Consider the following 27,495-nt stretch of genomic DNA (forward strand, 5'->3'; position numbering starts at 1 on the left):
TATAATTATTATGAAAACTATAAAACCGATACCAATTGTACCGTACCAAGTAATGTTGGTGCCGGCTTCTGATAGAAAGTAGTGATAAGAAAATTATGTAGACAAATTATACCTTGGTAGGTATAATTAGGGAAAGAGAGTTACTAGCATACCAGACCCATCCCTACTTATTACAATGCCAAATAGCTTGTAAACACCAACTATTTTTGTGTAAATGGGCAAGCATGACTAAGGGACGAAAATACTATGCTAGCTGGCAGCCTCAGTCTTTTGTTGTGCTAAAAAGGTGGGGGTGAAGACTAAAAATTCAGATTTTGTTTTGATATTTTTCAGTGAGTCACTACTATATACAATTTTTAAACAAATATAATTACCGATATCACATTAATTGCTAGTTAGTGTCTAGTTGAGTACACGTTTATTGTAGAGAACTTTAATATTATTTCAGATCTTTATAACGAGGTGTTTAGCCTTAATGCTCATTCTTGTATTTTACAGTTTCATCATCAGGTACAATGAACCCCTTATTTCAAAAGAAACAATGAGATACCAAATTTGTTAGGGAGGATTTTCTCTTTTATTTGTGTCTTTAATAATGAATTTATTAATGAATTTAGCTCTTATTAATTAATGTCTTTAGAGGGTTGACAAATGACAAAGGACTTGTTCCCGTGAGTAGAAAGGCCTCCTCCAAACGCAAAGCGACTGAGAGACGAGAGACTAGAGAAAACGGAGAAGAAAGAACAGAGAATTTGGGGAAGATGAGGAGTGCATGTTGGTATTCGATTCTCTTCTTCGTATTCGCGCTTCTGTTACGGCCGGGTCAATCAATTTGGCTGACTCTACCCCCCTCCGGCACCAAGTGCGTCTCCGAAGAAATCCAGAACAACGTCGTCGTTTTGGCCGATTACGTCGTCATCTCCGACGACCACTCCCAGTCCGCCACCATCTCCGCCAAGGTTTGATTTCCTCTTTGATTTACTCGATTTCCCCTCTGAAGTCCCAGACAAAGAGATCTCATAACCTTCTTTTGGTTTCCAATTGGATCTTTGGGTTGTACTTGGATCTCTGGTTTCATATGAAACAGGTGTTAGGTCTGTTGTGTTAATGAGTTTGGTCGTGTTATTTGTGTGATTTTTGTGTCTATGCTGATGCATGCCTTGTGTGATTAAGAGTAATCCCAATGCTGTTTTTTCATCTGGTTAGATAGAACTTGGTTCGATCTGCTGTTTTGTCTGAAGAATTGCCTTTTGCTGGATTAGTGACAGTGTAACTATAATGGAACACAATCTGTCACCTTAACGGGGAGTTTGTGAATCCCAGGGGCATGCTTTGCTCTTAGCATTATCGGGCCGTCTCTGTGCGCTTTGTGTGAACACACTCAGGGCCAGTACAGAAAATATAAGCCGGATTGTAGTGGTTGATATTGCTGAAACTTGTTTTGCCCATAGTATAGGCAATTAGTAGATAGAACATAATATGTGGTACCAACTCCAGTTATGCAAATGCACTGGCATAACTGGACACCAAATTTATCTGATTAGTGATGAATATGAGCATTTGTGGTCAAATGAGGTTACAAACTCAGTGCTCTGGGATTGGAGTTAGGTGAACATCTGTCTCTCCAAAACGCAGCGGACATGGATAGCAGAGTGATGAGGTTACTTTAAATATAAATTCAAGTAGACTTTGATGGATTTTCAGGTCCTATTCCATAAGTAATGAGCCAACTTCTTAGAGTTTCAGTCAGAGAGGTCTCTTGTGATTTTGAGACTAATTTTGCAATATACATATTTATGTGATTCTGCAATTAGCCCATGGGGTATGTTTCTTAAGATTGTATGTGGCCTGTCAAGGTTTTTATATATACTCTTATTAGCAAAGTAATCATAATGTCAGTGTGGTGTAGGTTCGAGGGTATGGGTATTCAAGTCATTGTATGAGTTTAAGTAGGACAGCATTACTATTCTAGGGAAGTATTGGTGAACTATCTGAATGTCCAAGTACCCAATACAAGATGTGGCATAATTTTCAAAATATCAGTGTTTCATAGGGAATTAGGGAGCGTGCAATTTAATTGAACTTGTTTACATTGGTGCAATCTAATCTGCGTTTTTTTATCATACTTCTTAGTGCTCTTCATGTCCTGAAATAAACACTATTGTAGCACACGAAATAAATAATTACTATCAGTAAACCTGAGAAAAAGTATAAGTGTCATAAAAAATTTACATAGCACTCAGACCTGGTATTACTTGATTTTTGATGAGGGGTGTAAGTAGCTAATTGCCAAATTTTGGATGTGCTCAAGTTAATTGACTTGTAGATTATTTGCTACTTGTGGATAGATCCACAAAATCACAGCAGTAAAACTTAAGGGAGCTGATTTATAGTTTTCTATTTTATTTCAATAAAGTTTCATAGTTCAAAGTTGACAAGATTAACCCCGTACTCACTGTCCATCGCATTGCCGTTCCTACCACTGAACCCAGCAACTCGTCATGTTTAAGAACTCCATCTTCCTCACTTATTTGCAACAACCAACTTAGCAGTCATTTTTCATCCACCATAATATCATAATTTGAATGGGAAGTTCTTTATCCAACATCCCACACTTTGAAATTCTTTACTGAGCATTTCTGAAAAGAAACTCCAAGAAATGGTTGTGATATATAAAGATAATAAGTAGTGGCGCACAATGTCATTCAATAACTGCAAATAATAGCTTCCAGAACTAGTGGGTAAGTGCAAAATGAAATTTTCAGAGTTCCGGGTTCTATATATTTTCATTTTAGATATTTTTGGTTTTTATTGTCATAGTTGTTAAGTTTTACCTGATATTCCCTGTAATATTCTTGTAACCTTTACGTAGTTGTTGTTCTTCAGGTGACATCGCCTTATGGGAACAATCTTCACCTCAGGGAGAATGCAACACATGGTCAGTTTGCCTTCACCACTCATGAGGCTGGTAACTATCTGGCATGTTTTTGGGTTGATGGTCGTAACCCTGGAGGCGGTTCGGTAAGTGTCAACCTTGACTGGAAAACTGGAATTGGAGCGAAGGATTGGGAAACTGTAGCGAGAAAAGAGAAGATTGAGGTGAGTTATTTGATACATATTGCACACACCATATATCTGTTGAATTTTGTTCATTTTACGTTAATACTGAGAAGATTCCTCATTCCTATGATGAAGACTCTCAGAACTACTTTGAAAATTAACAAAATTGGAATTGTGGTTGAAATGATTTATACAACTACTAATACGCTTTTTGGCCAATACCTGTTTTGAAATTTAACTTGTCAACTGGGAATCTTAGCCACCATTATTGATTCTGATAAAGTGATCAAGTTAAAGTCGAAACTCTAAATTTACACTAGTGGTGGTCAATGTGGTGCTTGAGTTAAATATAGCCTTGAAACATGACATGAGAATTTATTATCTGAAAGTTGCATGGCATTCCTCTTCTCTGACCTAAATTTTAACTTCTTCCAATTCCAAATAGTTCGGAAAATGCTAATTTTATTGATCCAAAACTTTGAGGATGAACATCATTGTGATAATTTTGTATATGTTGATGATGCAACGAAATTTGATGTTTGAAGTAGTAGTTTGAGGTATAAAGGATTAAATTTTTATTTTTTGAGAATTCCACCAGGAAAGTTATGGTACATTATCATATTCATCATGGTTAATAGTTTAGATGCATTCAACACCAAGGCCCAATCTGCTACATAGTACACACGGTGCCATTTTACAATTTATATTATTCTTGCATGCCAACTAGAATTCCAAAATGCCTTTTGTACCTTTCTTTGCGGTATTGTCCTTGATTATGCAAGTTCCTAAGCATTTTCCTACCCTAGGGTCTTGAGCTTGAGCTGCGGAAACTTGAAGGAGCAGTGGAAGCCATCCATGAAAATCTACTCTTTCTCAAGAGCAGGTAATTTTTCCATTCATATTAAGAATGCAGTCAGCACTCTGTTCTATTTTTTCGTTTTCATTTGTATTAATTTAATAATATATGGTTTTGTATGAACTCAGAGAAGCGGAGATGAGGGCTGTGAGTGAAAAGACAAACAGCAGGGTGGCGTGGTTTAGCATAATGTCATTAGGTGTCTGCATTGCAGTTTCAAGTCTTCAGTTATGGCACTTGAAACGATTTTTCCAAAAGAAGAAGCTGATTTGAGTTGTCCTACTAACATTATCTATTTAGATGGAATACTCATACCATGTAATGTAAACTATGATTAGACACATACATCGGCAGTTCTTGTTCTTTCTTTTGGTAATGAGATTGTTTCTTAAAAAACTCTAGTTTACATGATCTAAGCAAATTGGAAATGAGACATGCTGTCCAAAATTTTACAATGTTTTATTTTAGTTTAATGTACATTAATTTGTCAACTGAATCATATAATGAGAGTGGCAGCATATGGTACTTCTCTGGGAAGAAAGGGAGACTTGTTATAGAACAGAGTCCTTCAAAAGCGTATATGGTTACATACTTCTGGGTCATTATTCAATATTCATTTTATTCAAAAATATAGTACAGACAATAGCATCAGGAAAGACTCGGTAATTACCTGTAATTTTGCATAATTGTTTTACATCTGGTTCATATTTAATTGGTAAAGCATCTATTCTTGGTAATAATTTTTACAGTCATTATGATTTTGGTGATACTTTCCGACAGCCTAGGAGGGGCAGGGAAAGTGAAGAAGCCAAAGCAGGAATGAGAACAGTAGCCAAGCTACTGTAAAATCACTACCACTACACAAAGAGTACCAAGTAAATAAGTAACATTACTAGTCACTAAGATTCATATTCTAAGAGATCATCAATAGTCCAGTCGCACACTTGTATGCTACTTAGCATCTCATCATTCGGAATGTCCATGAACGGCTCGATCCAGTCTGTGCCATTACTCAAATTCGAACCAGATGCTTCTTTGAGTGGTGTCTTGACCCCATTTTCTTCTCCCACCTGGGTAGGTGCATTGGTCATTATATCATTGCAATTTTCCTGCACACTTTTTTTTTTGCAGGACTTGGATGACGAGAGTGTTAGTGCACTGCACTGTTTCCTCACATGTTGAGATTCATCGGCGGGCTCAATATTTGCGCTGATCTCTGTTCAAGGTTCTTTGGTCGTTTTACAGCTCCAGATCTGTAGCCGCTTTAAGATGGAAGTTTGGTCCAGAATGCCGACGACAAAGAAGAAGCTTATTGTGCATAGCTCTGTATAAATTATATTTCTTTCACCTTCTGATTGAAAGATTTCAGAATGGAGAGGTAAACTTGATTATCTTTCATTCACAAGTCTTACACATAATACAGAGCAAGGAACAATCTAGATCCTGGAGTTTTGGAATATACATAACTATTGGATCAATCTACTGCATGATACTAGCTATTACAGAGATGTGATTATATAGATTCGGAAATACTGGACTCAGCCTTGATTTGAGCTTGATTTGCTGCATTCAATTCCGGATTAGCAGAGCTTGATTTGATATGGTTAACACTAATGTAGGTATGGTCATAGACGGAAGATGCAAGTTGTAACTTAGTGCAGGTTTGTGTATAAGCTCTCTTATGAGTCTTATCACTGTAGGTGTCTGGTTCAAATCTATTCCCATCTGGGAACCAATTTTTAATTATTAGATGTAGATCTCACCAAATATATGAATAGCCAGTACAAATATTGAGCTAGTTTGAGAATGCTCATATATCTAATTTCAAATGTATAACTCCATCAAGCAATGGGATCCTAATTACTTATTACTATTGACATTGATGTTTGACCCTTATTACTCTGTATGCAATCAGTTATGCGAAGAATAGTAACAAACACATGAAGTCGGAAATTACAATGTACTGATATAGTGATGACTAATGATGGGAAATTACAACCGGTTCCTTACTTTGGCAATATTCTACCTAGTGTGCATTAAATGTATGGGTTGATAGGAATCTGAAGATATTTGCAACATGTTTCACTAGTGACAATGGAGCATCTGTAAAGACTAAAGAGTGCAGGGAAAGAATAATGTTGCTTTTTATCTATGATGTATGGATACGGCATAAATGTTAAAATGTTGTATTTTATCCGTACTTGATATGGATATGCACTAGATACGCCTTGGATATATATTTAAACCTATTTTGACATATCTTTGACTTCGGATACGCATTTGACCAAATAGACACTTCAAAGATACGTTTTTGGATACATTTTAGAACCATTTTTGTCTTTCTTCATCAATTGAAAAATAAAACCTTATTCTTTTCATTCCTTTTTCGGTTAATTTCTTGCATTAGTTGCATATTTTAGTAAAACTTATATCAAACAATTTAATCAACCACTTTTCCATTATTTTTATACATACAAATTTATGTCAATAGTTACAATAATGTTTATATTTTTTAATATATATTATAATATATTTTATTTTAATAATTAAAAACGTATTTCGTATCATGTTTTTCTTGAAAATTTACGTATTACGTATTACGTATCCCCATATTATGTATCACGAACCCCATATCTGTATCCGTGCATCATAGCTTTTTATATCATGTGGTTCTAGTTTCTTCACCCTTTCAATTATTCGTTCTTGGTTGAACAATTAATTGAAGCACTTTCATCAGTTCATATACTCAAGAGAAGAGTGGCAAGAGCACACTCTTCCAAACAATTTCATACCCGTATATATCTCTCTTCTATCTTCTTCTCTTTTAATCAACAAGTTCTAAATACGGGAAATGGTTGAGGCACTCATCTCTGTGCTTTTGGAGCAATTAGCTTCAGTAGTATATCAACACACAAATGAGAGGGTGAAGCTGGTTGTGAATGTTGATAAAGATATCAAAAGTTTCAGCAGCAAGCTCAAAGCTATCCAAACTATGCTTGAGGATGCAGAGAAGAAACAAGGAAGGAGGCCAGAGTGGCAGACTGGTTGGAGAAGTTGAAAGATGTATAGTACAAGATGGACGACGTGCTAGATGAATGGAACACTAAGCTTCTTAGATAACACATGGAGGAGAACCAGGAGGAGGCAGGAGATGATGCTCTTGTTACCAAGAAGAAGGTATTTTCCCCATGCTTTCCGGTTGCTTTTATTTTGGCCAAGTCATTAAGATCATTCAATATCATAATATTACTAAAAGGATAAAAGAACTGAATGAGAAGTTAACTTTGATTGCTGATATAAGAGAGATGTATGGATTTCAGCAATCCACAATAGGTGGCCATGATGATCAACAACTTATTCAACGACAAAAGACTTCATCTTTGATCGATATATCCATGATATTCGACAGAGAAGATGAAAAAAAGAATTTGTTGAGAAAGCTGTTGAGAGAGTAACCAAGATGGGGGGAGGTTCCTTGTCATCCCAATTGTAGGGATGGGAGGTGAGGATTGCTCGATTACTCGACATCAATATTTAACCCTGTAAGCATCATTTGTAGTATAAAACAAGAGGGTATCGTTCACAAACCGGGGATCCAGCCAGGGCTTAGAATCACAAACACTTAACACGAATTCATAAAGATATAAAAGATTGTTGATATATAGGATCGGCATTCAATTATAAAAACAGAAAATAAAACCTAAACTAATATATACATGTGATCAACCAACCAACACATAAGCAATCACCAAACAAATCATGTAAGAACAAAGCCATCGAATTCTATTCTCAATCATGTTCATGCCGTAAGTATCAAGGTTCAAACTAAGTTCAATCATGCATCAAGTTCCTACTTGGTTCCTAATACATGGCTACATTCGAACTCAACTACTTGTCTTGCTCCAAAATCTAACATACCAATTCATCATGCAATTACGTATCACATAGAGAAATCAACATGTTTAAGCACCTATCCAATGCCGAACTTAGAATCAAATTCGGTGGAAAAAAAAACAACTAATCCACTACTTGTATCATAATCATTGCTAGCTTTGAATGATTAATATATGTAACATCAACTACTTATCTTAATCACACATGCAATATAAGAACACACCGAAAATTAATCAAGAACATGAACAAGAACTCACGGCATAAAACCTAAAATCATTGAAGAGAAATCGAAATCTTCATATCATTACACAATTCGAAAGTCACAACTATCTCATAGACAAGATTGAATTAAACTTTAACAAAACAAAAACAGAAATCATCCAAGAACAAAACATAGAAAACTGAAATAAAACATGAAGATCATAGAGTTAGACTTTGAAATAAACCTACGGGGTTTATTCCAAGCAAACGAAGATCCTAGGCTATTTGCTTCGAATCCAAAAGATGGAAAAATGATGAATTTCGTTTTTAGGATTTCTTGGTGGATGAGGGACTGATTCGGCAGAGCTATGGCTTGTGCTTGTGTGCAAGGTTGATGATGGATGAATGGAGAGGCCGAGCCTCTATATATAGGAGTCTCAAAGCCCTCTTTGCCATCCCTTGTAGGAGATAGAATCCAATTGGGAAGCTGAATCTTCTTTGATATGGATTTTGATTCATGTACTCCATATCCAACTTGATGTAGGAAACTAAATCTAATAGGGAGAACACATGTGGGCTGCACGACATCTCTCCTTGTTTAACTACGAATAGCTAGGCCGGCCTCTTCGTCTCCTTCTTCAACTCGGACATGATTTCCTTGTCTCACTAGGAATGCATCACGACATCACTACTTCTTTTCCAAGTATGATTTGTCTTTCCTGAAAAGAAATCGACGATTAAGAAATAGGAAAGAATGAAAAATAGGAAAATAGAGTCATAGTCGAGTAAGGAATCCTAGCTCAATAAGGATTTCTAACACTTAACACAATTTCATCATCAAAACTTCTAAATTCGGCATAGCTCTACTTAGAAGATACAAATGACAATTATGAATCTAAAACAACTAAATAAGAAGTAACAAAGCATAAGAATATGGTATATAAACATTAAGAACGTCACACCTTGTGCTCCTATCAACAACCCCACACTTACACTTTGCTAGTCCCTTAGCAAACACTAAAAAGGAAATCAAAACATAAAACAAAAACCAAAACACTAAAACTAACGACACAACTAATAGTGCCTTCAACATTTTGTCTCAGAGATCTTTAAACTCATAGCATCAAGAATAACACTCAATCGAAATAGATAGGATGAATTCAATGGTTAATAAACATGAGATTTCGTTTAACAAGTAAGACATGACAGAAACATAGGTGATATTAAGCTCAATATGTTCAAAACAAGTTCAAATTCAACTCACAAAGGATATGCACTCCAAATTTTTTCTCTCAAGTGTTGTAAATATCAGTGATATATTGCATATATAATTTAATAAGCTGAATTATAAATAATCAGAAATGAAGAACACGAAAAGAAATTTAACAAAAATACCGAACGATTTGTGATGGAAGAAATAGTCGAGACGTGTGTGATACCACACTGTCCTTAAGACGTTTACGCCTCCTCTACCGGTGCAAGGATGCTTGGCGCTTGTCTCCCAGGATATAACGACTAAACAATTCTAGAAAGTTGCACTACTAACTAGAACCCTCAACGAACTCGAAAGGTACCTTTATCTATCACAAGAGAAGAACTAAGAACTTTGAGAGTGGGAGAGAAATGTGTTTCGAATGAGATTATTTTACAATGAAAGGATGGTGGCTATTTATACTGTGAGGATTTGCAATCAGCAATTAATAAGATGGCTGTTATAGAAATCAAAAAATCATAACATATATGAGTTACATATGTTACAAACATTGATTTCAATTCTGTTATAATTCTCCATAACACACAATAACTCAGTTGTTACAAAACAAGAATTTGAACAGTCAAGAGAATTTGAAAAGTCAAAACCGAATTTTCGGAAATGCAAAAAGAATCTGCGTTCCGACCCTCAATTCGGTGTTGCATTCGTGTCCGCATGTCGCACGGGCATACACGAGTTTCCCTTGCGACCTAGGATTTGCCCCCCCCCCCTGCGCGTGCGCGAGAGGGTATAAGGGGGCTTACACACTTTAGAATCCATACACAATGGATTCTATATAAAGTCTTTTCAACACTTCTCTTTTCCAATGTGGGACAAATACCTTTCCCTCATTCTAAGTAGCCATCTTTGAGTGACAATTTCTTATTCACCCACAAACCAAATTACACAAACAAACATATGATCTTGTAGCCCTCATTATGGAGAACTCAAATCTATGTTCATCTTTGATTAATTATAAGCTTAACTTAATTTAATTAATCAATTAAAATTTGGTTTTAAATGGTTTTTCCAACCATTTTTCCAACAATTCCCCACATGAATGAAATTGGCCACCAAAGACTCGATAGAATTTGGTGATAGATTTCTACGGTTGAAACCTGCATAGGATAGGTAGGTTTGACCCTTTGAACCTTCCCTTATAAAAGTATGCTTACTTTACTAACTAAATCGTAGACGCGATGTCTTTGAACTATTCGTCATTTGTGTAAATGATAACATACTTTACACAGGAGTCTCCCTGGTACACTTCGGTTCTCATTTTTGTGCCCATTTTGGCCATGGAACACACGCTTGGTTCTGCAAGTAGTTTGATAAGAGTTATGCCCTCATTAACTCTCCATGGTAAATAGTAGATGCGATGTCTTTGAACTATTCGTCATTTGTGTAAATGATAACATACTTTACACAGGAGTCTCCCTGGTACACTTCGGTTCTCATTTTTGTGCCCATTTTGGCCATGGAACACACGCTTGGTTCTGCAAGTAGTTTGATAAGAGTTATGCCCTCATTAACTCTCCCTGCTAAATAGTAGACGCGATGTCTTTGAACTATTCGTCATTTGTGTAAATGATAACATACTTTACACAGGAGTCTCCCTGGTACACTTCGGTTCTCATTTTTGTGCCCATTTTGGCCATGGAACACACGCTTGGTTCTGCAAGTAGTTTGATAAGAGTTATGCCCTCATTAAATCTCCCTGGTAAATAGTAGATGCGATGTCTTTGAACTATTCGTCATTTGTGTAAATGATAACATACTTTACACAGGAGTCTCCCTGGTACACTTCGGTTCTCATTTTTGTGCCCATTTTGGCCATGGAACACACGCTTGGTTCTGCAAGTAGTTTGATAAGAGTTATGCCCTCATTAACTCTCCCTGCTAAATAGTAGACGCGATGTCTTTGAACTATTCGTCATTTGTGTAAATGATAACATACTTTACACAGGAGTCTCCCTGGTACACTTCGGTTCTCATTTTTGTGCCCATTTTGGCCATGGAACACACGCTTGGTTCTGCAAGTAGTTTGATAAGAGTTATGCCCTCATTAACTCCCCTAAAAGCGGCCCCACTTCTCTCTTGCATAGGTGATCTCTTAATTAAGAGTAACCCGCATTACTCTGCTCGATTTCTCGACGCATAAGAATCATTAAAAGTTTTAACTTAACCTTATCCTTTACGGGTATCACTGGTTTTTTATCATAGGAATGGACTTGGGGAACTCCCCACAGTGATCTGAACTAATCTCTACAGTTTGGTTTTCCCTTTTGAACCTAGATCTTGGGATCTCCAGTCAGCTAGGTTGGGTATCCACTGTAGTGATTTTTAATTTCCAATGGGCTTTAGTCCCATTCCCTTCGATGATTTTTCAACTAACTCTCTGTTTAGCCCTTTAGTTAAAGGATCAGCAATATTATCCTTAGACTTTACATAGTCTATAGAGATAACTCCAGTTGAGAGTAGTTGTCTAATGGTATTATGTCTTCGACGAATGTGTCTAGGCTTACCATTATACATCTTACTCTGTGCCCTGCTAATTTGCAGATTGACTATCACAATGTATACCGATCGTAGGCACATGTTTTGTCCATCTAGGAATGTCCTCTATGAACTGGCGTAGCCATTCTGCTTCCTCCTCACATTTGTCTAGTGCTACAAACTCAGACTCCATTGTGGATCTAGTTATAACTATTTGTTTTGAGGACTTCCAGGACACGGCTCCACCCCCTAGCGTAAATACATATCCGCTAGTAGACTTTGAGTCTTTCATGTCAGATATCCAGTTCGCATCAGTGAACCCTTCTATAACAGCTGGGTATGATGTGTAGTGCAACCCGTAGGTACGAGTATACCTTAGGTATTTGAGTACTCTTCCAATCGCTTGCCAATGCATAGCTCCAGGATTACTCGTGTACCTACTTAGCTTATGAACCGCATAAGCTAGATCTTGTACAACTTGTTAAGTACATTAGACTCCCAATTATTCTTGAATACTCTAATTGAGAAATACTTTCACCTTTATTCTTGGACAAATGTAGATTCAAATCTACAGGAGTTCTGACAATTCCAGAACCTTCCTTGTCAAAATTCCCAAGAATATTGTCCACATAGTGTGTTTGACTCAACACTAGCCCTTCTGATGTTCTCGTAATTTTAATTCCTAAAATGACATCAGCAAGTCCCAAGTCTTTCATGTCAAACTTAGAATTCAACATGTCTTTAGTAGACTTGATCATCTTATCGTTGCTCCCACCGATAAGCATATCATCCACATACAGACATAAAATGATGTATCCATTTTCAGTGTCTTTGATATATACACACTTATCACCTTCATTTATTCTAAATCGACTGGTGATCATGACTTTATCAAATTTCTCATGCCATTGTTTTGGTGCTTGTTTTAAGCCATATAATGACTTAACCAATCTGCACACCTTCTTACTCTGAGAAGGAGCAGAAAAACCTTCTGGCTGTTCCATGTAGATTTCTTCTTCTACATCTCCATTTAGGAAAACCGTCTTTACATCCATTTGGTGTACTTCAAGTTTGTGCAACACTGCCCTTGCAAGTACCATCCGTATGGATGTTATTCTCGTCACAGGAGAATAAGTGTCAAAATAAACAAAACCCTCATTTTGCCTATAGCCTTTAATAACAAGTCTAGCCTTGTACTTGTCTATTGACCCATCAACTTTTAATTTTGTTTTGAAAATCCACTTGGAAGTCAAAGGCTTACATCCAGGTGGCAAATCCACTAATTCCCAAGTGTGATTTTGCATGATGGAGTCAACCTCACTTTTGATTACTTCTTTCCATAGAGGACCATCAATAGAGCTAACTGTATCTTTGAAGGTACGGGGATCACCTTCAACCATATATGACAAGAAGTCAGGTCCATAGGACTTTGAGGTCCTTGCCCTTTTACTTCGTCTAGGTTCAACCTCAGACTCAGATTCGGACTTCGACTCAGATTCTTGATCCTGAGCATCATCAGTTTCGGCTCTGTTGTCTTCACGTGCCCGTTTAGAAGAATTAAATTCATCTCTAGACTTCCGTGGAAATACATTTTCAAAGAAAGATGCATTTCTCGATTCCATTATCGTATCCTTATGAATTTCAGGAATATTCGAATCGTGGGCTAGGGATCGATAAGCCGAACTGTTATGTGCATATCCAATAAAGATGCAATCACTGTTTTAGGCCAATTCTTCACCTTTTTAGGTTTAGGAATTTTCACTTTTGCCAAACATCCCCATACTTTTAAGTATTTGTAGGATGGTTTTCTCCTTTTCCATTTCTCTTCTTTCCTTTTGGGCACCTTATTTAAAAGGTAATTTGCCGTGAGAATCGCGTCTCCCCACATGTTGGGTGGCATCCCAAAACTGAGTAGCATAACATTCATCATATCCTTTAGAGTATGATTTTTGTGTTTTGCTACACCATTTGATTGTGGTGAGTATGGAGCAGTCCTTTGATGTATAATCCCATTCTGAGCACAAGTCTCAGCAAATGGCGATTTATACTCACCCCCTCGGTCACTTCTTAGTGCCTTAATTTTCTTGTTGAGTTGATTCTCAACCTCTTTTTTATAGAGAATGAATTTCTCTATGGCCTCACTTTTGCATTTTAGCAAATACACATAGCAATATTTCGTGCTATCATCTATGAAGGTAATAAAGTATTTATTATTCCCTCTAGATACCGTTGATTTTAAATCACACACATCTGTATGAATCAAATCAAGGGGTTCATTGTTTCTTTCAACACTTTGGAAGATGATCTAATCAGTTTTGTCTCTACACAAGTTCACACTTGTGCCTTAATCCCATTCTTCACTACCATAGGTGTAATATCTAGTTTTTGACAATAAACAATCCACCACCCATGGCTTTATGTCAATTTCAGACGAAACACATTTGTCAACACAGAGTTTTATACTCATAAAACCCTTAAGAACATACATCAATTTATTCGATAATTTCAGTTCTGTTCTACAGATCAATCCAAAAACTTGGCTTGGTCATACCATAGCTCTAAGTCATTTAGTCCCCAGTCATAATCACTGACTTTTTCTATGCTATCATCTGATATCATACAACAGAGGTTCATGTCTGCAACCTCCTGAGTGACGGCTTCAATCAGGTTTGCCTCTCTCTTTTTGTTCCTCTTTGGTTTGTTGCAGTCCACAGACTTGTGACCAGTCTTGTCACAGTTGTAGCACTTGCCTTCAAACCTTGGCTTCTTGGAGATGCCTCCTTTCGGCCCCAGTTTGGACCCATGATACTTGCCTTTCTTATTTTTGGAACCTTGACCATGTTCCATCATGTTTGCCTTGGCAGAGACATCATTGATCCATGCTTTCTTTTCGGATCCTCGGTTGTCTTCCTCAATGCGAAGTCTAACCTCTAGATCCTCCATGGTCATTTCCTTTCGCTTGTGCTTCAAATAATTCTTGAAGTCCTTCCAAGCAGGTGGTAACTTTTCAATAGCACATGCCACTTGAAAACTTTCACCTAGTTGCATTCCTTCAGCGTGAATCTCATGCAGGATTAGCTGAATCTCAGAGAATTGACTCATCACAGTTTTGGAATCCACCATTTTATAATCAAGGAAACGGCCCACGATAAACTTCTTGGCGCCGGCATCCTCGGTTTTATATTTTTTCTCCAAGGATTCCCATAGCTCCTTTGCCGTTCCCATGCTAATGTACACATTGTACAATGAGTCGGCTAGACCATTCATGATATAATTCCTACATAAGTAGTCAGAATTATTCCATGCATTCACAACAGCAATCTTTGCTTGATCGCCATGGTCATCTTCCTTTAACTCAGGAGCATTCTCCGTCAAAAATCTTGCAAGATTCAGAGTGGTCAGATAAAACATCATCTTTTGTTGCCACCTCTTGAAATGCAAACCGTTGAACTTCTCAGGTTTTTCCCCATGGGATACTGAGACAGGTACAACGGGAGCAGTAGGCACAGTTGGCACCAAAGGTCCCTTGCCATTTCCATAATTTTCTCCGTTAGTCATTTTTAGAAACGAAACACACACACAAGGTGTAAGTTTACTTGAAAAAATTCAGATAAATATCGAATACAAATTATATAAGCAATATCAAACTAAACGTCTTAAGATTGTTATAAAAATCAGTGATATATTGCATATATAATTTAATAAGCTGAATTATAAATAATCAGAAATGAAGAACACGAAAAGAAATTCAACAAAAATACCTAACGATTTGTGATGGAAGAAATAGTCGAGACGTGTGTGATACTACACTGTCCTTAAGACGTTTACGCCTCCTCTACCGGTGCAAGGATGCTTGGCGCTTGTCTCCCAGGATATAACGACTAAACAATTCTAGAAAGTTGCACTACTAACTAGAACCCTCAACGAACTCGAAAGGTACCTTTATCTATCACCAGAGAAGAACTAAGAACTTTGAGAGTGGGAGAGAAATGTGTTTCGAATGGGATTATTTTACAATGAAAGGATGGTGGCTATTTATACTGTGAGGATTTGCAATCAGCAATTAATAAGATGGCTGTTATAGAAATCAAAAAATCATAACATATATGAGTTACATATGTTACAAACATTGATTTCAATTCTGTTATAATTCTCCATAACACACAATAACTCAGTTGTTACAAAAGAAAAATTTGAACAGTCAAAACCGAATTTTCGGAAATGCAAAAAGAATCTGCGTTCCGACCCTCAATTCGGTGTTGCATTCGTGTCCGCAGGTCGCACGGGCATACACGAGTTTCCCTTGCGACCTAGGATTTGCACCCCCCCCTGCGTGTGCGCGAGAGGGTATAAGGGGGCTTACACACTTTACAATCCATACACAATGGATTCTATATAAAGTCTTTTCAACACTTCTCTTTTCCAATGTGGGACAAATACCTTTCCCTCATTCTAAGTAGCCATCTTTGAGTGACAATTTCTTATTCACCCACAAACCAAATTACACAAACAAACATATGATCTTGTAGCCCTCATTATGGAGAACTCAAATCTATGTTCATCTTTGATTAATTATAAGCTTAACTTAATTTAATTAATCAATTAAAATTTGGTTTTAAATGGTTTTTCCAACCATTTTTCCAACATCAAGAACATGGCATATGCTTAAAAGCTTTTCACACACAAGAGTTATAACACATAGTGAAATCGAAAACCTCATGAAAGATATCAATCATATGCACAAATGAACCCAAACCATATGCTTACTCATGAAACAAACTCCACAGATCAAGAGCTACACATTTTAAGAATCATGTGGATCTTTAGAAATGGTAGGCTTAGGCTCGGCATGGATATATTTTTCAGGGTAAAGGAATCACAAAGGTTATCCTCAAGACTTAGCAGAGCGAACCATCAACCTTATGTCGTCATACTCCATAAAACAAGGCCAAATTTCATCATGTTTGACCCATTCATCATTTTAAACATTGTGAAAACGAACAAAGGCTAAAGTATAACATTATTGAGCCTTCAACAAATACATCACAACTCCAAATTCACAAGAACACTTATATGCCGAGATCTCTTCATCATTCTTTTCATTTTTTTCAAACCGTGTATATATATATTTTTCTTCTTTTCACACGGCATCTTTCATTTTTTCTCTTTTTCATACTCTTGTCACGGCATCCATATATACAATAGCATAACCCCACACTTATATCAAATCATCACTCCATATTAACATCCAAAATCGGCTCTGCCAAGCCTCAAAGACAAGGTAGAGATATAACTATACTAAGCAAGGATATAACATGTTGGTAATGAAAGAAAATGCTTAACGTAGGCTCAAAGGGGTTAACACTAAGATGTCCCAAGCATGGCTCAAATAGGAATACGACTTTTTTGGCTTAAAGTGGTGGAAATCCTAAAAAGATCAAACAATCCTTTTCAAAATCAAAGTATATTATGACATAAAGTCTTGAAAGTTTCACAAAGTAAGTTCTAGTATTCTCTAGTTCATTGCAATTTTATGGCATATGAATTGATCAAAATAGATGTAATGAGGTTATAAAACCAAGAAACGATAGAATAAACTCTCCAAAAAAAGGCACATATATATGGCTCGAAACTCACTTAGGTTACATGAATTCAAACAAGTAAGGAACATGCTCATTCTGTACCTAATTTTCAAATCCTCATTTACTACATGTTCGTACAAAATCTACACATCGATTAACCATCAAATAACAAGTAAGATCATTTCAATATTGTGATCATCTATTAACCATAAATTCAAAGATCAACTCATCCTAGACAGTTAAAGGCATACCTAAGACTCAAAACAAAAACAAAACAACTTAAAATCGAAAATTTCAAACTAAAAATCGGAAATCAAAGCAACAAAATTGAAACACATAAACATCAAACAATAGAATTCAATGAATGATGTATACCCCACCCCACACTTAAAACTTACATTGCCCTCAATGTACAATATGATAAGCAACGAAAATTAAAAAGAGATGAGGGATAAGAAAATGCAAACACTCGTTGACGACTCCTTCATTGGCTTAAGTTTAGAGTCTATAGCCTAGACTTCTTCATTGCATTTGCTAAAGGAATATGACATGTTCATCCTCCTCATCATCAGAAGATATGATCATGATCTCACCATTCTCCTCCTCATCTTCACTCGAGTATGAATCACTGTTCTTGTAGCTTGAATCAACTTCTTCCTTCAAACTCGGATCTTCTTCTTCCTCTTCCTCATTGACATAGTTGTAAGACTCCACCTCTTCAATTGTAAGTTCTTTGCTCTCTTCCTTAAAGCTAGCATGAATCTCCTCCACAAGATCCTTGAGCTCCTTATGCGATTTTGCCAATTCCAAAATCGATTGTTTCATTTCATTGATCATCTTGTCTCGGTGGTGCTCCGCTCTTGTAGGCGTAGTCTTAACTCTAGCCGGTCTACCTTTCCTTTTTATGCCAACCAGAGGTTTTAAATAGTCTCGAGTGTTCCCACACTTCCATGCATTCCTTCCATCCATCTCCACTCCCTTGAACCGAGAAGTACCACTCACCCTAGAGTATGACGTCGACACCATACTATCCCTTCTTTCTCCAAGTACTGCCAATATGCATGATCCTATCTCCTACCTCAAGGTTCATGAAGCCTCTTGGTGAAAACGAATCAATGTACTCTTGATACTCCCTTAGCAAACCTTGGTAGAAAGTACTAGTCAACGCATGTTGGTTCATGTCATGGTCTAACGGTGCTACTACTTCTTGAAATCTTTTTTAAGTACTTGTGGTAGGGCTCATCATCTTCTTGTTTGCATGCTCGAATCATCTCTCTCATCCTTGCTCTTCTTGCCGTGAGCAAGAACTCCTTGAGGAATGTTCCTTTTAGCTCATCTTATGATCAGATGGAATTCTCTGGAATAGAGTGCAACCATTCTCTTGCTTTGTCAACTAGAGTGAAGGGAAACACCTCAAGATACAATAACTCCAAGTCTTCACATTCCATAGACTGAATAGCATGTTTCACCTTCAACTCAAAACGAAATATATGGACATCAGCCTTCTCAATCTTAAACCCTCTGAAGAGCGGCATGGTCTTCAAAATTTTATATGTGACCTCCACACGAAAATGATTATGCCTAAGGACCGGCAACACAATGCACTTAAGATGAAATGTAGGGCTGTCCTTCTCTGGAAACATGTTGTCTTCGCGAAACGCAAACACCTCCATTGCACACTTGAAAGTCTTCTTATGAATTGATTGAACCAAATGTGGTAGCCTTCCTCTCTTCTGAACTCATGAATATTTGGAAAAAGAATGAATAAGTATGGTGAACCCGTGCTTTCTATATATAGAGCAATCTCAATCCTTTTCCATGAGGTAGAAAGAAACCTTCTCCCACTCTTATTTGGAATCCAAGTCCGAATGAGATTTCTACATTGAGGGCACACGGCATGGGCTTCTTCTACTTCAACTAGGACTTATTCTCACAACAACTTCCCTCTCCTAACTCAACTAGGAATCCATCTCTCCCTCTACTTTTGGAAATCCCAATCCGAATGGGAAATCTCCTTCTTGATGACACATGCACATTTTCCTTGTTTGACTAGGAGTGTCATGGCCACTCCTCTCCTAATCAAACGAGAAATTGATCTTGTCATCTCCTTAATTTGCTCGATGGATCCGTTACACATTGGTGGTAGCTTCAACCTATTGAGGAATGTACACAAGCAAGGACATTAGTTGAAACTAATCCACATGGGTTAAAAAACTTACCTTATCATGCACGGCATGATAAACTTGGGACAAGGACACGACATCCTTGTCTTTGGAAGGCACGGCCTTCTTTGTTGGTGGCATGAGAGTGTCGAACTCTCTCACTCTTCTTCGCATAAAAGAATACAAAAATCATACAAGAAATATACACGGTTTTGTTCAAAAAAATTTCACAAAAGTCTTTCAATCAAATTCATGCTTCTACATTCCTAAGTTGTCATTCAAACGATTGAATGACGATTGATTCTAAGTTGTAAACTAAGGTGGACGTGCAGCCTAAGTATGGATGCCTAGACACAAGTTTGAATCGTTGTTTCAGAAGGCTGGATAGCTAATTCAGAGATAGTAAACATGGTAGGACTCATTTGTTGAACTACGGAGGGCAAACCCTCTATCGACTCCATCACCGAGATGTATATCAGTCACTAGTTCTCTGAGATCCAATTTTGGTCCCATGTACCAGAGTAATGAAAGAGCGTGCCCCTTACTCAGCTAGAAAAAAACTTGGATGTTAGACAAATCTCCAAGTGTTAATAAAAGCCGCCCTCAACCTCATGCAAAAACTTTGGAAGAAAACATGAGGGGTTAAGGCTAATATTAACAAAAGGGACTTTACCTATTCCGTTCGATTTACAACCTACAACAATCATTCACTCAATCATCAAAACAACATCCTAAGATAAAATTACTATACATTACAAGAAAATAAGATAAGAATATACAAATGTACAATATGAACAATGAATTCGAAATTAAAAGATTTTGGATCCATCTATATGGATCCCCGGAAACGGCGTCATTTGATGATTGCTCGATTACTCGACATCAATATTTAACCATGTAAGCATCATTAGTAGTATAAAGCAAGAGGGTATCGTTCACAAACCGGAGATCCAGCCAGGGCTTAGAATCACAAACACTTAACACGAATTCATAAAGATATAAAAGATTGTTGATATATAGGATCGGCATTCAATTATAAAAACAGAAAATAAAATCTAAACTAATATATACATGTAATTTACCAACCAACACATAAACAATCACCAAACAAATCATGTAAGAACAAAGCCATCTAATTCTATTCTCAATCATGTTCATGTCGTAGGTATCAAGGTTCAAACTAAGTTCAATCATGCATCAAGTTCCTACTTGGTTCTTAATACATGGATACATTCTAGCTCAACTACTTGTCTTGCTCCAAAATCTAACATACCAATTCATCATGCAATTACGTATCACATAGAGAAATCAACATGTTTAAGCACCTATCCAATGCTGAATTTAGAATCAAATTCGGTGGAAAAACAAAAAAATAATTAATCCACTACTTGTATCATAATCGTTGCTAGCTTTAAATGATTAACATATGCAATATCAACTACTTGTCTTAATCACACATGAACAGAAATCATCCAAGAACAAAACATAGAAAACTGAAATAAAACATGAAGATCATAGAGTTAGACTTTGAAATAATCCTACGGGGTTTATTCCAAGCAAACAAAGATCCTAGGCTACTTGCTTCGAATCCAAAAGATGGAAAAAGGATGAATTTCGGTTTTAGGATTTCTTAGTGGATGAGGGACTGATTCGACAGAGCTATGGTTTATGCTTGTGTGCAAGGTTGATGATGGATGAATGGGGAGGCCGAGCCTCTATATATAGGAGTCACAAAACCCTTTTTGCTGTCCCTTGTATGAGATAGAATCCAATTGGGAAGCTGAAATCTTCTTTGATATGGATTTTGATTCATGTACTCCATATCCAACTTGATGTAGGAAACCAAATCCAATAGGGAGAACACATGTGGGCTGCACGACATCTCTCCTTGTTTAACTATGAATAGCTAGGTTGGTCTCTTCTTCTCCTTCTTCAACTCGGACATGATTTTCTTGTCTCACTAGGAATGCATCACGGCATCACTACTTCCTTTCCAAGTATGATTTGTCTTTCCTGAAAAGAAATCGACGATTAAGGAATAGGAAAGAATGAAAAATAGGAAAGTAGAGTCCTAGTCGAGTAAGGAATCCTAGCTCAATAAGGATTTCTAACACTTGGCACAATTTCATCATCAAAACTTCTAAATTCGGCATAGCTCTACTTAGAACATACAAATGACAATTATGAACCTAAAACAACTAAATAAGAAGTAACAAAGCATAAGAATATGGTATATAAACATTAAGAACGTCACACTTTGTGCTCCTATCAGGAGGGATTGGGGAAAATAACTCTTACCCAATAACAATGATAGTGTTGCAACCCACTATGACAAGAAGGTATGGGTTTGTGTCGATCTGATCCTTTCAATGAGATTAATGTCGCTAAAGCGATAATTGAAAATCTAGATGGAAAGAAAAGTGATTCAGATGAGTTGGAAATTTTATTGCAACGTATCAAGACATGTGTTGAGAATAAGAAGTTAAGCTTTGTTTCAGATGATGTGTGGACATAAGAAAAATTAAACTGGGAAAATGTGAAACCACGAGTAATAATGCAAAGTTGTGCTAAGGGTAGTACAATACTGGTGAAGGTTCCATAATTCATTCAAACACCGCAGTTGACCATGATACTACTACTACTATGATAAACTTGCTGGAAGAGGGTTGATATCATAACTCATTCAAACACAGTATTTCATAGCTTGTTTTCCCTTCCTAAAATTCCCAATTCCCACCACGAAAAATGTTTGATGCCCTCGTCTCCGTACTTCTGGAGCAATAATTTTTGAACACACAAAAGAGGCTGTGACACTCATTTTGAATGTTGAGGAAGATGTTCGTAGTTTCAGTAATAATCTCATGGCAATCCAAGCTGTGCTAGAGAATGCAAAGAAGAAACAAGTGACAAACTTCACAGTGAGAGACTGGTTGCAGAAGCTCAAGGATGTGTCGTACGAGAGGGGATGACATCTTAGATGAGCGGAACACTGAAATTCTGAGACAACAATTAGATGGAGGTGAAAATATTGTTAGTACTGCAAAGAAGGTATGCTTCCCCACTACTGTCATCTGCTTTTGTTTTGGCAAAGTAAATAAGGTAATGCATTATCATAACATTGGTCAAAATTATTTTGAAGTCTAGCATCGCAGTCTTTCCTTCAAGATTTTAAGAAAGATGTGTTGCGAACTGTTCAAGTATGTAGAATGCATGATATTGTGCACGACTTTGTGCAATTTCTTAGTAAAGAAGAATGCATCATTATAGAAGAGGCCGAGGGTGCTGATGAAAAAATGGAGCTAGGAGGAGGTGATAAGGTTCGTCATATGACCTTAACAGATGTGAAGAATTGTCCACTTCTCCTTTCCAATTACAAGAATATTCGTACCCTCTCATTCCTAGGTTCAGAAACCACAACTATAAGTCCAGGTTCAATTCTGCAACTAAAATGCATTAGAACATTGAATTTGAGTCGTAGCAGTCTCACTGAACTTCCTGAAGAGATTGGTAAACTGATTCATTTGAGATGTATGGATTTGTCTGAAAGTAAGGCTTTGAAAAAGTTACCATAAGTTGTGTGTGAGTTATGCAATTTACAAACTCCAGATCTTAGAGGCTATTGGAAACTTGAGAAACTACCCAAGGCAATGGAAAAGTTGATCAACTTGAAGCATCTATATGTTAGGGGTTGTGAAAAGGGATTGGGAGTTTGAGAAGGATGCAAGTACTAGACATGTTTATTATATGTGAGGGTGAGGATGTTGAAGCGTTGAAATTAGGAGATCTGGGAAGCATGGACCAGCTTCAAGGAGCCTTCTGATATGGACCTTGGGGAAGAAAGAAGATGTTTTGAGTGAGATTGAGAAAAAGCACAGCTGCGGAATAAGTTGCACTTCTCTAACTTGATGGTAATTTTCGAGAAAGATAGCAGAGAGCCGAGAAAAGGTGATGAAGATATAATGAAGGCAGTGCAACCACATGGCAATTTGGAAACGTTAGGCATTTGGCATTGACATATTGGCACCACCGAGCCTCTCTACTGGATCAATTCTTTACACAATTTGAGACATATTTATCTGGTTTCAGAGATTTTTGCAAGTTTTGCCTCCTGTTGGAAAATTGCCGTCGCTTGAAACTCTAGATATAAGGGGGATGTACCAAGTGGAAAAACTGAGAGTTGAGTTTCTGGCCCCTGAAACAGGAATTCTATTCCCCAAATTGAAAATGCTCAAACTGGGAAGAGTGGCAAGGAATAACAAATGTGGAATCTGCTGAAATCACAATCATGCCACGTTTTTTTGAGTTGGTAATTCGGGAGTGCCAAGAGCTCAAAGCACTGCCAGACTTCCTCTACAAGATAACCACTCTGCATACTTTGACGATCAACCGTAGCCCAATTCTGGGAGGAGAATACGAAAAAGGCGTGGAGAAGGAGTGGCACAACATTTCTCACATCCCAAACCTCTCAATTGAATCTGATTGAAACTGAACAGGTATCGATCACCGAATCCTGATTCTCAATCCTTCATTTACAATATTTACCATGATATTCACTTTCCTTCAATCTTTACATTTACATTCACCAATCCAAAATGCAGGAGGAGTTTTCAAGCGATTGCTCTTCCTTGGACGATCATGTGCTCCATCTCTGGGCTTCCATGTTCAGATCAGGGTTTGAATCCATCGTCATGAACTACTTGTTTGGCAATGTCCGTATCAAAATACGAGTCATTTATCTTGAAATGTTATCTTGTGTCTAAAGCCTGCTATGTGTATTTAGTAGGAGAAGGGATTTGAAAATGCAAAATCAGTTTAACCTAATGGTGGTTAGAAAGTCGGAGCTTCTTGAATCTGCAGGCTTAATTAGTATGTACATGAATGCATTCCAGCTTTGGAGCTGCATCATTCTGTTGGAGTGCATGTTGAGTTGTTTCCGTCCTTGCAGTTGTCGTATCGGATATTGTTATGGTGATTTCAAGCAGTGGTCAGTGGTTACTTTTTTCTTACTAAATTTTCTTTTCTTGTATCGTATCTTCAAGCCGAAATTTCTACTCTATACATAACGTACTATTCTAATTTTGTATCCTCAACTTTCATCTCTGGTAATGTTATTACAAATATGCAGGAGGAACTTTCACATGTACTTTCACCATAAAGGAAATTTGGAATGCATTTAACTGATTGAAGTGGCCCTTAGCTAAACTAGGTACTTGTTATCCATCAACATTTTCATTGAACCAATGCCTTGCCTTACTTTTAAAGGCTTCAATTTAGGCCCTTTCTAATTCTCAAATTGTCTAATCTTATTAGGTTTGACAACTAATTTCCATAGCATATATGGGTTTTCTTCTCTAAGGCTGAGATTTTTTGGGAGTCCACGTGGATGCGGATTGGAATCAGAGTGGTACATGGTATCCTAAGTTCCTAACAGTATACATGGAGCTAAAGGTTCTAAAAGACGCTAGACACTAGTCAAGCAGGAATGGTGTTTCTGACTCTGTGGACATCCTACTGTGGTCCCTAATAAACCGTTCAACCTCAGCGTCATGAAAAGCCTAGATCCATTGCATTAGGCTGCACCTTTGTATACTCTGTCCCCTAATGTTGCAAGCTATATGCATGTATATTGGTGCTTATATATATTAATTGTATTGCAAACTATATGCATGTGGACTACTGTTTATGTATATTGTAGTTACAGACGTAAAAAAAGTTTAGGGTCTGAAGATTGATAAGTGCATCACTAGGCCAAAGGATTTGGTGATACAAAATCAGTTGAAGTTAGATAATTCCATTACTAGGACAAAGGATGTGGTAATGCCAAATCAGTTGAAGTTAGATGAAATCTATGAGGCACGGACACGCTAAATAGGCCACGTATCGCGTGTCCGACACACACACTGACACGCGAAGACACGTTTGGATACGCACGGATACGCGAGTCGGCTTTCGGACACGCGAATGACACGTTCGGATACGCAATAGACACGCCGGTATCCTCTATGGACACGCACTTAAGCTGGACACGTTTGGTATTTTTGTCTTTACAATAGTAAAAAGAAAAGAAAAACCTAAAATGCTAGTCACCCGACCCAGCCTCTTCTCTCACAATCTCAGTCTCGTCGTCAAAGCAATGGTGCGATCAAGAAATCTTCTTCTCTTTGTTTATGATTGATACTTGTCAGGAACCCGGAAGATTAAGTTGTAGATTCCCCATCGGGTATGTTCTCTAACTTCTTCTTCTTCTTCTTCTTCTTAAGATGAATTAAGAACTTACGATGTTCGTGATTTGTGAAGTTGTAAGATTAATTGAGTTATGGGTTTAATTGAGCCATGGATTTATGGGTTTAATTAACTATTCAATGAATATTGATCTAAATGGCTCATTCTTGTCTCTATGCAATCTCCTCTTTCTGGGTTCCACTTTAGTTTTTCTGGGCTTACTTTTAATTTGGTAGAGTTTGAACCTTATTGAACTGTTTTGTGTTTGTCTGGTGGAAATAGCAAAACGGCGGCGAAGATGGTGGTGAAGCAGATGAGGCGTGACATTGCTTCTCTGCTTCAGAAAGGTGAAGACGCCACTGCTCGTATTCAGGTACTTATCTTTTACACATCTAAAATCTAAGTTTAAAGTCTCATACTTTTGTTATTCTGATTAATTGGGAATTGCGTGAATTGGTTTGCAGTTATGCATTGATGCCCCGAGGATTAGAACAATTTTCTAATTCTAGTGAATGTTTGATTGCCAATGTGGACACATTTGTGTTTGTAAATTTGGAAGTTTGAGAGAAAGAGCAAGATGAGTAGAATATGAGTGCCAGAAGCGATCAATTCATGTAAACTGTAATTGGAATATGAGTACTTAGTTTAGTGGTGTGAAAGAATTTACATGAGGCTCCGGAGTCCTATCCCTTGTTTAATGATAGGTGGTTGAATAGAGAAATTGAGGATCAAAGGGGCCGAGTGCATGTCCTCTCTCAGTCATCCTCATAGTTTGGTCGGCTGTAGCTTGTAAAGTATATCAGAGTGTATTGCTTTCATGATCTAACAAGGAATATGTGTTTCCCCAACCCTTATTACTAAAACTACAAACACAAGGTGGATACTATCATGAAATGTGGCAATCTGTATTTTTGGGTTCTGTACAGATGAAATGTGATGATCTGTATATTTGTCACTTACTTTTTGAGCATCGGTACCTCCTCCTTGAAATTTTGCTGAACTAATTCTAGGAAGGATAGATTTTGAAGTGGTTGTACACGGTAAAAAAAATTGAGACCAATTTGATTAACTGTCTCTTACCTAAATATAGGTAAATGTTTAGCATCTTCTTAAGTAATCCATATATTGATTAAGTGTCTCTCTACCAACATCATTGTCCAAGGTAAATTGTTTGAAAGTAATATAAAGTAGTACAATAATTGGAGGTGCAGGATTATGTTGTTATGTGTGTAGTTTATTTCTTGTCAATTCATGTTTGATGTGTCTGTAGGACCTTCATTTGCTTATAATTCTTTTTCCATCATCCTGTTGCCATGTCTTAATTTAATTTAAATGTAAATTTAAAGCACATGCAATTTCAGGAAATACATAATTGATTGGCAAATCCAAATTCTAATTCTATTTCCACGACATGGTTTATCTGGTCATATAGGCTAAAATCTTTTGTGGAACTCAAGCTGATTGACATTTGAAGCAGAAACCTTGTTCAATGATGGCTAACTTTGCACTTGAAGCCTCTGCTTTATTGATGACATCAAACTGGCCTGTCTGTTATGTGGGAAGTGGTATATTTGAAAATGCCACCCTCCCTCCAAGGAGTTGATTGCAGCTGTAAACAATTTATCCTGAAGTTATTTGTGCTGCTGATGCGGCCGCTAAGCTTGCCGAATCAAGTTTGTGCGCTGCAGTAAGGGTTGATGGACCCCCAACCTCTTTGAGTGTCTGTTTTATCTAGTGATGATCTTCCATGCCCACACTAAATCGTTATAG

At 37.2% G+C, this 27,495-nt stretch overlaps 1 protein-coding gene and 1 long non-coding RNA gene across 2 annotated transcripts; both read left to right on the plus strand.

Annotated features, from left to right (window-relative positions):
- Positions 1-680: 680 nt before the first annotated feature.
- Positions 681-4,349, plus strand: LOC126793535 (transmembrane emp24 domain-containing protein p24delta3-like). The gene is made up of 4 exons (XM_050520089.1): positions 681-959; positions 2,887-3,099; positions 3,867-3,943; positions 4,045-4,349. Exons 1-4 carry the CDS (start codon positions 762-764, stop codon positions 4,187-4,189), a joined length of 633 nt encoding a protein of 210 aa, XP_050376046.1. The 5' UTR covers positions 681-761; the 3' UTR covers positions 4,190-4,349.
- A 21,240-nt stretch (positions 4,350-25,589) lies between these two features.
- On the plus strand, positions 25,590-26,680 carry LOC126793540 (uncharacterized). The gene is made up of 3 exons (XR_007672074.1): positions 25,590-25,723; positions 26,008-26,098; positions 26,190-26,680. It is a non-coding gene; the product is annotated as an uncharacterized LOC126793540 (long non-coding RNA).
- Positions 26,681-27,495: the final 815 nt, after the last annotated feature.

The sequence above is a fragment of the Argentina anserina genome, chromosome 5 (genome assembly GCF_933775445.1).
Source record: "Argentina anserina chromosome 5, drPotAnse1.1, whole genome shotgun sequence".
NCBI classification, from domain to species: Eukaryota; Viridiplantae; Streptophyta; class Magnoliopsida; order Rosales; family Rosaceae; genus Argentina; species Argentina anserina.